The sequence below is a fragment of the Artemia sp. Qi Xiang Cuo genome, chromosome 2 (genome assembly GCF_049724085.1).
Source record: "Artemia sp. Qi Xiang Cuo chromosome 2, ASM4972408v1, whole genome shotgun sequence".
Classification (NCBI taxonomy): domain Eukaryota; kingdom Metazoa; phylum Arthropoda; class Branchiopoda; order Anostraca; family Artemiidae; genus Artemia; species Artemia sp. Qi Xiang Cuo.
In genome coordinates, this window is record NC_142795.1 from 24972910 (window position 1) to 24986722 (window position 13813).

A 13813-nucleotide genomic window follows, 5' to 3' on the forward strand; every position below is an offset into this window, starting at 1 on the left:
CCCCTTAAGGCGTTAGTAAATATTAACAAGCTCATTCACTAGCGACATTTCCCGTAAGTCCACAAACTGTAAGTCAGGTGTCAGAAGAAAAAAAATCTACAGCCTAATGTTTAAGTAAACGGCACAACAATTCTGCCAATTTTCCTTGAACTTGCTTCTTTTTTATACAAAACTACTTCGGCTAAATCAGGCAAGTAACAATTAAAAAAAAGATAAAATAATAATACAAAACAAATTTTATTTGACTTTTCGAATAAGATGTGCTCATAAATTTCGGAAAAGTTAGAACTTAAGGGGGGTCCCCCTGAACAATTCCTTTGGCAAACTGTACACCCAAATTACATGATATTTATCAGTTATGGACCAAACCAAATAAAAAGTTTTGAAGTGAAGAACAGTAATTAAGAAACTCGTAAAAGGGGAATAATAAAAAAAACGGAAATGAAGTAAAGCAGACAAAGGAAGCTACATTTAAAAGCCAGTTGTAAAACAAGATTAAATTTGAAAAACAGGTTATTAAGATGAAAGTGAAAATTTGCTCTCACCCCTAGTTCCTTGTGCTAAAGTTTAAACTAGTTAAAACTTGTTCTAAAGTAGCTGCTAAAAGTAAAAAAAAAAATTAAGTGAAAAATTATTAAAACTTTACTGTTTAAAGCCATTATTGAGTGAGGCGTTGCAAAAGAATTAATTAACTTTTTGTTACATTGCTCTTATATTAAGATATTGTGTTGAGGCATTGGTAGAAAAAAGTCAAACTTTAGCGTATGAAGTGAGGTAGCGGTTTTTGAGGCCGTTATATCTACGCAGTCATAGCTTTTAATTTAAACAAGAAAAGAAAAACAAACAGACTATTTTACTTTAATTAATCGGTCATTCGATCCAGTAGCAAACCATTGATTCGTTGGATCCACAGAGATGCACCGTACCCATCCATGGTGACCTGAGATAACCCGGTATAGTTTCCAAGGAGGATGCCAAGCTGGTTTTGGCATTACAGGAGGTTTTCTATTTGCAACAGCGCCACCAGGCGCATTTCCTGTAAAAAAGCGTTTTTTATTATTCATCTCTATAAATCAGACAAATAATAAAGAAACTGTGTGCGGTTAAAAGTTAAATAGATGCATAAAGGGTGGGATAATAGGTTTCTAATCTGTCAAGGATAAGGCTAAATGTCGGCTCTTTTGCAAAAAGGCATAACGCCATCTTGTGTCACTACAAAATGTTGTCATGTCACCACTAGCACTCTATTGGTCAAAACCTTTTTTTTGTAGAGTCCGTCGTCTCATCCTGCAGAATGGGTAGCCTGCTTGATCCTTCCGTCGAGTATGCATAAAATGTGATACAGTTCTTCTATAATGAAACTTAAAGCGAACAGGACTTATTGCTTCGCAGCTCGTGCAACATATATTTTTATCGTCAAAACTGGTTCAAATAAACTGACTCGTGATATTTCCGAATATTAGTAGAATTCTGGAAAATTATCGCTTTTCAGAAACCCAAAATCGACACAACAAAACAGGATTTGGAACAGAAAGCCCTTTTGTGGGATGCAGATCTAAAAATCTTAATAAAGCTATGATTTCAGTAAAGCGCTGGTTCTAGAGAATTATAAAAGTAAAGTGAAATGTCACAAGTTAGGTTATTTGAACCAGTCTTGCATATGTACGTTTTTAGGTATTAAAAATATACATAATAGAAACCTTACAAAAAGATTTTTTTTTCTAACTTAGGCAGAGAAACTAAAGAAGCCAAAAAGTTAACTAAAGAAAAGTGCAAATTATGTTCTGGTCTTGAGAAGACATGGGGTTTATCAGCCCTAATCATGTTGATTTCTGCTCGTTTTGAGTTTGACTTGGTTATTTATTGTAGTTTCTGTTCGTTTTACGCTTGGAAGATTATTTGACTTTATTTCTGCTTATTTTTGGCTTAATGGAGCTCTCCTTTCCTGTCCCGGGCGCCGCGGCTTGGGGGTGGGGTGGGAGGGGGGGGGGGTACAGTGGCTTGGAAATTACCCACTACGATCCAATTTGTTTACTTTGATTCGGCCTTTTTCGCTTATATTTGAGTCAAGAGGGGGGGGGCAGTAATTAAATTTTCCCTGGAAACCATCAACCATAGGAACGGCTCTGGCTATGGTAATGACAGTGGTGAAGTCTGGTTCTGAAGCATGGGCACTCCAAACAACGGAAGAAGATTTTCTAGATGTTTTCCAGAGAAATTACCCACTGACAGTTTTGGGTACCACACTAACTGACCGAATCTCAAACAGTAAGCTGTTCGAAAAGCGTGGTTCAATCCCACTTTCTAGGGCTATAATGAGAGAAAGGTTGAGATAGCTAGGGCACGTTCTGCAGATGACTTTGGAATCTTTGCAGATTCCAAAGATTGTCCTTGTCGGCCAACGGTCTAGGGCCAAACGAAAAGCAGGTTGTCGCCAGTTGGGGTGGGAGGATGTCATAAGGAAAGGCGTAAGGGAAATGGCAACTTCTTGGGAGAGTGTAAATAAGGAGGCGTTGTATAGATTGGGATGGAGAAGGACCGTGCGTATATATGTTGGCCTCAGGCGGCTCGGTGCTGCAGCGAGTTGTTAGTAGTAGTAGTATTTTGAGGAGTTGCCATTGAATATTCGATTATTTACAATATATTGTTCAACATGGAACTTTCAGAAAACTGAAGGACACTAAAAGAATTTTAGATGTGTATTCAATATAATTTACAAAAACCTGGATTATTATTTCGGTTCTTATGCCGCGATGATGCAAAGAATTTTGAACTTCTCTAAGAAGATATACTTTCGTCGTTTTTGCGTTTTAGACTTCAATATTTTACTAGAACTGATATTTAAAAGATTAGAGCACTCACTCCTTTTTTTTCTTTATTTATAATTCAAGGAAGTCTGAAAACGAGTTTATGACGACATTGTAAGGATTGCGTTTAGGGAATCAGGTAGCAAAGTCACTTAAATATGACATCATATTGGATTGGATTGAATTGAACTTTATTAAAAAACAATACACCAATCAATTATTTAACAATTAGCCGTCCAAGAAGAAAAAAAGCTCTAGGACGGACGGGTACAACAATTAGTATCCATAAATTCAACTAAATAACTCTAATGAGCAAAAAAAAAGACGACACGAACTATGATTCCTCTTCCACCCCTCCCAATGAATACTTCTTTAATCTTTTCGTAAATTGCTGTAGATGTTCAGTCGTCTTAATATCCCAGAGAAGCAACTTTTTAAAAGGTACATTTGCCATATCAACCTGCATATGAAGATGTAAAATATTACATTTTATTTTAATCCAATCTTTTTTTAATTAAAAATGGCACTATACACAGCAATTTCTTTTCAAAATATTAATTGAAAAGCAAGACTAGGGTTAATAAAGTATGGCAGCTAAGATTTGAATAATCTAAATACTATGACTCGTTTATCATTAAATACAATAATTATCTGATTAAATTGCAATTTAAATAATTGTAGTTATTTAAATATTAAATAATTGTAGTTATTTAAACATTAAATAATTAGCTAATAATATAAACTCTTTTTATTTAAAAATGGCACTATAGACAGCAATTTCTTTTCAAAAGATTAGTTTAAAGCAAAACTAAGATCAATAAAGAATGACTGCTAAGATTTGAACAATCTAAATGCTAATGAAAAATATTAATTTTATCATTAATATTGATATTAACAATATATGAGCTGCTGTACCGCATCTTGTAATTTGTAAATATTTGTTCTTATCGAGTAAATTTTTAATTTATATTATTTTCTTTAGGCACTGAAGACCAACTGGAATTATCGGTTTCAAATATTAGTTACTTTTTTCTACTTTAGCCTTCAATAAAAGGAAGTTTTCTATTTTTTTCACAACAGAGACAAAAAAAGCAAAAGAGTAAGAACTCAAACCTTGACCAGCCGCGGTTGAACCTCCTTGAGCACCAGGTGCAAATGGAAGAAGAGTCCCTCCTGCCGGCATTGCAAGATCTAAATTTAGAAAAAAATTAAAACACTATGAAGTAAGACAGTTTACTAGACAGATAAATATATAGATACATTTATTAGTAAAACAGTACACGCATTTCACTTACCCGGGACAGTCAACGAATCTTGGAAGTGCAAACGGGGTTATTCAATGGCATTTACTAAACACACTAATACCAAACTCCAAACAATTAAATATTTAAATAACGATGAAAAAAGAAATACAAAATAAGACTTTAATACTATTACAATTTGTCAGGATGCTAATTTTGTCGGAAATTGAGATTGGTCACTACTCTAACAAAGGGAGCTCGAAAAGGGGCCAAATTTTCCGATTAGCCTGAAACTTACATGAAACCTAAACCGAACACAAACTTCTCCTCTGGAAGTTTGGAAGAATAACTTCCTTCCAAATACTTACAACTCTGATGGAGTCTAGGATGAGAATTTGAGAGTAACTTTCCAAAAACAATTGGATATGAAACCTAACAGTTTAGAATTAGGAAGTGCAGAAGATGAATAGAACAATCTCGGAAAAATAGTCTGCGAACAGAATCTTCCCCTCTCTCCTGATATTCTTCCTTACTACCACCCCTCCCCCCGCACCAGGTAAATGCGTCAATAGTAAGCAAAAATTCTTTTTTTTTTCAGATTTTCATCCCCTCTCTCCCCTAAGTATCAAGGCCGTATACAACTATTATCGTATCAAGCCCTAAAAATCTGAGTAAATGTCAGCCAACGTTGGTACAAATTTAGTCTCCAAATGCAGTCTACTGGTCTCCAAAACAGGAGCCTAGGGTATATAGGGGTGCTGTTATTGTAGTTATAATAAGGACTGCCATTTTGTAGTACCTATAGTTAATTTAAAGCTTAAACTTAGGAAGGATAACTTCCTTCCAAATAGTTACAATTCTAATAGAGTTCATGATGAGAATTTGAGAGCAACTTTCCAAAAACAATTGGATATGAAACCTAACAGTTTAGAATTAGGAAGTGCAGAAGATGAATAGAACAATCTCGGAAAAATAGTCTGCGAACAGAATCTTCCCCTCTCTCCTGATATTCTTCCTTACTACCACCCCTCCCCCCGCACCAGGTAAATGCGTCAATAGTAAGCAAAATTCTTTTTTTTTCAGATTTTCATCCCCTCTCTCCCCTAAGTATCAAGGCCGTATACAACTATTATCGTATCAAGCCCTACAAATCTGAGTAAATGTCAGCCAACGTTGGTACAAATTTAGTCTCCGAATGCAGTCTACTGGTCTCCAAAACAGGAGCCTAGGGTATATTGGGGTGCTGTTATTGTAGTTATAATAAGGACTGCCATTTTGTAGTGCCTATAGTTAATTTAAAGCTTAAACTTAGGAAGGATAACTTCCTTCCAAATAGTTACAATTCTAATAGAGTTCATGATGAGAATTTGAGAGCAACTTTCCAGTAACAATTGGATATGAATCTGGACAGTTTAGAATTTGAAAGTGCAGAAGATGAATGGAACAATTTCGGAAAAATAATCTGCGAAGTAGCAAAAGATATTTTAGGGAAGAAAGTTAGAAATAAAATTAGGATTATTAGCAAAAACCAACTAAGCTTGGTAGAAGAGAGAATCTGAGAGACAGACCTTACGAGAATAAGACAAAAGTAAGGAAGTAGAGAGGCTACTAAAATGTGAGCTAAGTAAACGTAAAATGGAGGCCCTGGATAACCTTGCTGAGGATCCAGAAGATGACAACACCATAATAGTAACATATTGTACTGGCATGTGAAGAAATCAAGAGGAGATAGTCAGCCATTGATGAGGAAATTGTTAAAGAAAAGAGTGAAACATTTTTAGAAAGGGTTATACCATGATAAAGTTGTAGAAAATTATACAGAGAATGGTTAAAAAGATTTTGGCAATTTGTAAGTGAAATTATTTTTGCAAGGAAGAATTAGAAGTAGTACCAAAAGAATTGGAAACAAAAAATAAGGCGTCAGGTGCTGGTTGCGTGGCAAATTAGTCTTGTGAAACCGTGATTTGGAGGTTAGAGATAAGTTACTGTAGAACATGAATATGATTTTGAAAGGAAAAAATTCCTAGCGAGTTTTAGAAAACTATACTTAAAAGCCTTTGCAAGACAGGTGAAAAGATTGGGTGTGATAGACAGTTACAAAGCCATTAGCCTGATTTCTGTAGAAAGGAAATTGTATCGTACCGTATACAAGACAATAAACTGTATGAGTGGTTAAATCACACTTTCAAGGGTATAATGACAGAGAGGTTAAGACGGATAGGCCACATTTCACAGATAAAGGATGAGGAATTATCAAACAATGTGCTTTTAGCCATCCATCTAAGACAAAACAAGAATCAAGTCGTTCCTAAATGAAATGGGAAGAGGTAAAAAAATGATAAAAGGAAAACTGCAACTTCAGGAAGGGGGTAAAGAATGAAAATTTGATAGATTAGGGCATAGGAGGTATTTTCTCCATCACCTTTTCCCCAGCAATTAAGGGAGCTGAACACTTACTTTTCACTTTCAGGGAACTTGCAGTGTTTTTGGTTAAATGGCTAATAAAATTATTATTTTGTATAATTAAAATTATAAGTTATATAATTATATTATAATATATTTTTATATAACTTATATAATTAAAATTATAGAATTAAACCAGAATCCTCCTGTTCCTCTTAAAGGTATTATTGGTAGACAACAATGTGTGAAGAATTAACTGTTTCAGTCAAAAAATTAACTTCAAATAAAGAAATAATGTATTCTTACAATCCTAGCGACAGATGTCAACAAAAAAGTTCGCAAAGCTAATTCTCTCAACTGAGTTGCAATACTAAAATTTAAGATTACAGCTGGAGTTAGCCCCAAAATGCATATGCCGCTTAAAAGCTACTAAGATAGCCAAAAACAAAGGATATGCCCATGTCAATATCTACTGAGTCTTTTGAAAATCATTTATTACCAAAAACATCAATCACAGTCAAGACCAAGGCCAGACTAAATGGTACTTTTTTAACAATAAAATAAGGAATACAGCATTACTGTTTAAAAAACACTGATATTAAAATACACAAAAGAATTCAAATGAGGGTTTGTCTTACATTTGGGCAGCATGAACTGATTTTGTGACGGGTCTTATTTCACCCTAGCTCGCCTGAACCATGAAATTGTAACACTGTTTCCACTTTTCTGTGAAACGCTGGATGGGAAACTGATTAAGAAAAGAAACTTGTGCACTTTAGCAAGGGTATAACGGAATTTTAGACAGCTAGCACTAAAAGAAGTAAAGCGTCACTAGGAAAAATTAGAAAAACTCAAAACTATCTTAGTTTCAATCTATTATAATGTAAACTTTAATTAAAGACAAGGTTCATTTTTCTCTACCCTGAAATATAAACTTCATTTACTTCATTATAATGTAAACTTCAATTAAACTTCATTGTAACGTAAACTTCAATTAAAGATGAGGTTTATTTTACTCTGCCTGAAATTTTTCGGAGACTGGCATATTCTTTTGCTTTCAAAATATAGTATATTTTTATGTTTTTATTTTTGAAACTAAAACCCATATTGAACTTGAACATTTTTGGGTAAAAAAAGACCTACAAAAATTTGCTTCTAAAATGGTTCTAACCTAGATAAAATTTAGACACCATTTGGTCAGGCTAAACAAAAAAGGGGTCATATTGTTTAGAAATACAAAATCCTGGCAAATAAATATAAACTAGGGTATATCAAGGAATTTTTTCGTAGGAGGGGGGGGGAGAGTACAAAAAAACTCTACAAATGGCATCAAAAATTTATTTATATGCATTTTTTTGTTTTTTTTTACGAGCCGTACAATGATCACAGGAGGAGGAGGGGGCGGGTTAAACCCGGTACCCCTCCTCCCTGGTCACGGCCTTGTAGGTCAATTATGGACCAAGTTGATGATGGATGCGGAGGATTTTCTCCAAAGAGAGTAAGTAAAAAAAAGAAGATTCAGGCCCTTTGATTTTTCCCTGAGAAAATCCTCCAAATAAGATTTATTTCGAGGATTTTCTCAGGGAAAATCTTAGAGGCCCTTACATCCTAGTTTCGAGTACAGAAATGCTGGAAATAAGAATAAGTTTCTGGAAAAATTAGCAATCCAATATATTCTCACCTGGGCCTTTGATAGCCAAAGTCTCTAGCCCTTTTATGGCTAGTTTTTCACCTTCGACTTGACTCAATTTCTGTTTTTTGACTTCTCCTAAAACGGGACCATACTGATCTTTTGCTTTGACAGCTTTCATCAATTTCATCCTTGAACAATAATTTTATTATTTTAAAAAATTGAAGATAAGCAGAAATTCTATTTCAGTGCTTGGATTTATCAAGAGCCAAAACAATTTTCTACCAACAAAGGAAATATTGGATTTTCAAAGAAAGGTAGTAGGGGAAAGTTTGACCATTCTTGCCAGTAACAAATCATCTTCTACTAATTTAAACAAAACTTCTCCCTTTTTATGTGCTTTTGGCCTTCTATTGCAGCCTGAAAGCCGAATAGGACAAGAGTACCATAAAAAAAAAAAAAAAAAAAAAAAAAAAAAAAAAAAAAAAAAAAAAAACAGTATGGTTAGTCTTCAGTTTTTTAAGCAAGGGAGTGGAAGGTGGAGACGAAACTTTTTACAAAAAAAGTATCATGCTATTATAAAAAAATATATTATATTTCACCACCTTTCTCCTGGGGCACTCTTAATTTTAACGCTTTTTTGATAATTTTTTTAAAATGTCGAGATATTAAACAAATTTGTCCCTCAAGAAAAAAGCCAGCCCCTACATAGAAACAATACAATACTGAAAACCAAATAAGACGTGTCTTGTAGGCTATGATAAATACCCTCATTGAAATGCCAATAGCCCAAAGCGGTGGTTTCTTGACACGCTATAGAGGTTGATCGACTTTAGAAGCGTAGTCGAAGATTCACTTAGCCTTATCCCTTAATACACAATAAATATCTTCACGAGAAACAATCACGGATCTAGAGCCTTAATTTGGGAGTGGCGGCAGTTCCAAAAGCAGAAAGTGGAACATCACCCCCCCCCCCTCTACAATTTTTTTTTTAATAATTGAATTAAGGCCGGGTTTACTATTTAGGTAAAGTAACGCAACGGGAGATTAACTGGATCACTTTGCCGCTTGTGCAAGGTATTGAGAAGCTTTGTCGAGTAGAGATCGCCACTAACCGGCGATATCCGTTGGCCAATCAGAGGCGACCTCAATCAAATGGAAGGTTACGCAGTCGTTGCCTGTTGCATTTTGTGGGTTGTAATATTTTTGATTGCTCTTTGATACCATCACGATGTGGTAAGTTTGCAATATAAGATGAATGTATAATCTAAGCTTCTGGACACCAACGGGAAAGGCCCGTATAGAAATGGGACAAAAAAGATATAGAAAAATTCTCTCTCAAAATACAATGTCCGAGAACGTACCAATTGTTTAAATGACAATATTTAGGGATGAGGGGATTATTTCTAATGTTGTTACTGATACTGTTGGCAAAGGTACTCGAAAGCAAAGAAAAGGGGCAAGAAATAAGAAAAAACCTAGTCAGTTGGCTGGGAAAAAGGATAAGTTTGCTGAGGGTGCAAAACTTATCCCAATCAAGGTGAAAAGCAGACGCGGCAAAGATTGGCAGAAGATAAACAGTGAATTTTGATGCAGTGGACAACAAACTATTGAGCCAGTTTGATTTTTTGTCCAAAATTTTTCTCTTAAGACTAGAAGAGAACTGAATCAGGTTCAGAATATAATTTCAAGAGAAAAAGGACAAATGCGTAAAGGGGGTGATAAATGGTGCTAGTAGCCTATACCTGGCCCTAGCAGCAGGAAATGCATCTTCCAGAGAATATTACCACGCAAAGAACCACCCAGAAAGAATAGTTGGCCTTATGGTGCCCTGCAACGGGTTTCACGTCAGAAAAAAAATAAGTATAACCTGGTCTCATGTCAAGGGAGATGTGAAATATACCTAATTAGCTATTGACATAAACTTAGCTGAAGATATTGAGAAGCGAAATTTCCGACTCCCGATTGGTATGAGGTAACATATGCTTCTTAAATATTTTTACAGTAAGATGCGAAGCCATTCAGCATAGAGAAGGATACAACCTTAACCCTTATAACCATAAGCAGCGCGCCAGCGCTGCCTAAGTAAAGAACGATGTGGGCACAATGTGTTTTTTTTTTTTTTTTTTTTTTTTTTTTTTTTTTTTCACACCCGGGCACTTCGTATCGAAGGAGTTGTCGTAGAAACTTCGAAAAGGGCTCATTCGATTGGAAATTGGAGTGGCTAGTGTCCTTTTTAATAGTCAAAAGTGATTGGAGGGCAACTAGCCCCCCCCCCCCGCCCCTAATTACCCCAAACGCATCCAATCAAAATTTTAAGATAGCTAATTTTTTCAGCGTAGTTGATTTCCGGATAGAAAATATGTTTTTGAAGAGGACACTCCCCCACAAACCTCGGGGCAAGGGTTTTAAATTATGTCCTGGGGCCATATAAGGTTCTTATAGAAGGCGCTGTCGTAGAAACTTCAAAAGAGGCTCATTCGATTGGAAATTCAAAGGGCTAGTACCCCTTTTAATAGTCAAAAGTGACTGGAGGGCAACTAGCCCCCCCCTCACGCCCATCATACTCCCAAACACATAGAATCACAATTTTGAGATAGCTATTTTGTTCAGTGTAGTTGATTTCAAGATAGAAAATATGTTTTTGAGGAGGACACTCCCCCACAACCCTCAGGGCAAGAGTTTTAAGTTATGCCCTGGGGGCATATACGGTTTTTAAAAGAAGGTGTTGTCGTAGAAACTTCAAAAAATGATCATTCGATTGGAAATTCAAAGACTTTTTAACAGTCGAAAGTGATTGGAGAGCAACTAGCCCCCCCCCCCCCATACACCCATCATTCCCCCAAAGGCATCCAATAAAAATTTTGAGTTAGCCATTTTGTTCAGCGTAGTTGATTTCCAGATAGAAAACATATTTTTGAGGAGTACACTCCCCCACAGACCTCAGGGCAAGGATTATAAGTTATGCCCTGGGAGCACATAAGGTTTTTATTGAAAACTTTGTCGTAGAAACTTGAAAAAGGGCTCATTCTATTGCATATCCAAAGGGATAGTGCCCTTTTTGATAGTTTAAAGTGATTAGAGGGCAACTAGCCCCCCTCTCACGCCCAACTTTTCCCCAAAACACATCCAATCAAAATTTTTAGATAGCCATTTTATTCAACGTAATTGAAAGTTTTGGAAATTAGGTCTTTAAGGATAACACCTCCCCCCCCAAAGCCCTCATGGCAAGGGGTGTAAGTTATGCCCTGGGGACATATAAGGTTCTTATAGAAAGCGTTGTCATAGAAACTTGAAAAGAACTCATTTCATTGGAAATTGAAAGGGCTAGTGCCTTTTTTCATAGTTGAAAGTGATTGGAGAGTGACTAATACCCCTCTGAAGCCCACCGTTTTCCCAAACACATCGAATTAAAATTTTGACGTATTCATTTTGTTCAACGTAGTTAAAACTTCAGGAAATTAGGTCTTTTAGGATGATAGCCCCCTCAGAACCCTTAGTGCAAAGTTTGTAAGTAATGCCCTTGTAGCATTAAAGTTTATTTCGAAAGTTGTTATAGAAATTTCAGCTTATTTGATTGGAAATTGAAATTGCCCTTTTTAATAGTCGAAAGTGAGTGGAGAGTAATTGACGCCCCTCTTACGCCCAGCATTTCCTCAGAAACATTCAATCAAAGTTTAGAGAAAGCCATTTTGTTCAACATAGTTGAAAGTTCTGGAAATTATGTATTTAAGGATGACAAACCCCCGAGAGCCTCAAGGGCAAAAGTTGTAGTTTATACCCTGGGGGCATATAAGATTTTATAGATAGAGTTGTCGTAAAACTTCAAAAGGGGCTCATTCAATTCGAAATTGAGAGGGCTAGTGCCCTTTGTAATCGTCGAAAGTGACTAGAGCGTAACTAACCCCCCTCTCACGCCCACCATTCCTCTAAACACATCCAATAAAAATTTTCAGATAGCCATTTTGTTCAACGTAGTACAAAGTTCTTGAAATTAGGTCTTTGAGAATGACCTTAGGGTAAGAGTTGTAATTTATGCCCTGGAGGCATATAAGGTGTTAATAGAAAGCGTTGTCGTTTCTAAAAGTGTTCATTGGGTTGGAAATCGAAAGGCCTAGTGCCCTTTTTAATAGTCGAAAGTGATTGGAAGGCTTGACATTTTTATAGTAAAGATCGATGTGAGTATAATGTATTATTTTTTGTTGTTGTTGTTGTTTAGACCAGGGCACTTCGTATCAAAGGAGTCGTCGTGGGAACTTCGAAAAGGGTTCATTCGATTGAAAATAGAAGGGGCTGATGCGATTTTTTATAGTCGAAAGTGATTGGAGGGCAACTAGTCCCCCTTCCACTCCCACCTTCTCATTTGCCCATTATGTTTAAAAACTAAATGTTGCCCTAAGATTAAATCAAAATGCACTGTGTACTACTTCTGCTCTTAAAATTTAACCAAATCAAAATAGCGTAAGTGTATCCAAGCTATCAAAGAAAGTAAACAGATTTTTTTGCGAATGGTATCAAGTTTTCCATTTCAGATCAAATAGAAGAGGTATGAGTAGAGATGCCTTATTGACTCCAGGGCGACACCCCTGGTGCCACCTACAACTTTTTTTTACATAATTTATGTCTGTTTTTATGGTTTTTGTCAGTGAGAATGAAAAAACAGGAACTTCCTCACTTTTATGATTGTTTCTTGGACGGTTATGTGTGTTGGTCAATTTATTTGATGTTTTTCATGGATGTCAACAGTAATTTATGTCTGTTTTATGGTTTTTGTCAGTAAGAATGGAAAAACAGTATTTTTCTCACTTTGATGGATTATTGACTCCCACGCCCACACCAAATATGGGCATAGAGTCATTAAGGAGAACACGTGGTTAATCAAAGAGGGACACTTGTACTGTCAGTCATTAATCAAATTGTTTCCGGGGAAGTTAATAAATGTCTGACAGATGACGCCAAGTTAATTAATGTATTTGGAGTTCGACCAGAATTGTTTCCTGGGCAAAGTTTAGATCACACGTGACAAATGATGTCATCATTGATTGATTTGACACGAAAGGGGAATTAATTTGTTGTTTCTAAGGGGAATTATTGATTCACGAAAGGGGAATTAATTAGTTGTTTCTAAAGAGAATTGTTTCTGAGCGAATGTCTATTAATGTCTTTGGAGTTCTACCAAGAGAATTGTTTCCGGGTGAATGTTTTGATCTTAGAGATGAATTGTTTTAGCACGGGAATCAGGTTTCTTAGTAATTTCAAATGTGACAACACAGGGATGCCAAAAACAAAGGAACACGCTGAAATTACGTTTAGGGATTATTTGGGCGAAACTGTTTTAGACATTTTAGGGAATTATTTCGGCGAAACAGTTAGAGACATTTTAAAAGATGATTTTAGAAAAGGTTTTAGAAGAGAATTTGAGGGTAAAACTCTATGGTCATTATAAAACACAAGTTGTATTTGAACAGTGTCGTGAGGTCCTCTACCCCGACCCCAAAGGGCCCGCATACCCCACCCCAACCCCCAAGGAAGCCCCCCGTCCCCAAAGGTCCCCCGGGCTCCCAAAGGACCACCCAGCCCCCAAGGCCCCCCCAGACCCCCAAAGGCCCTCTCCGGTGCCCCAAAGGCCCCTGAGCCACCATTTTTAATACCTTTTTATGGTTTTATTATATCTTTTCAGAAAAAGTTATTTTCTTAATGTCCATCCTAAACCCATTTTACAAGTTGAAGTA

The 13813-nt window shown here is 36.1% G+C and overlaps 1 protein-coding gene across 1 annotated transcript in view; it reads right to left on the bottom strand.

Moving 5' to 3' along the window:
• Positions 1-13813, bottom strand: part of Tango4 (transport and golgi organization 4) — an 85940-nt gene that overhangs the window by 36611 nt on the left and 35516 nt on the right. Inside the window, exons 3-5 of the mRNA XM_089108027.1 lie at positions 8133-8272; positions 3921-3998; positions 858-1036 (exon numbers count right to left, since the gene is read on the bottom strand). Coding sequence (XP_088964153.1) covers positions 858-1036; positions 3921-3998; positions 8133-8272 — 397 coding nt within the window. The remainder of the gene's footprint in view (positions 1-857; positions 1037-3920; positions 3999-8132; positions 8273-13813) is intronic.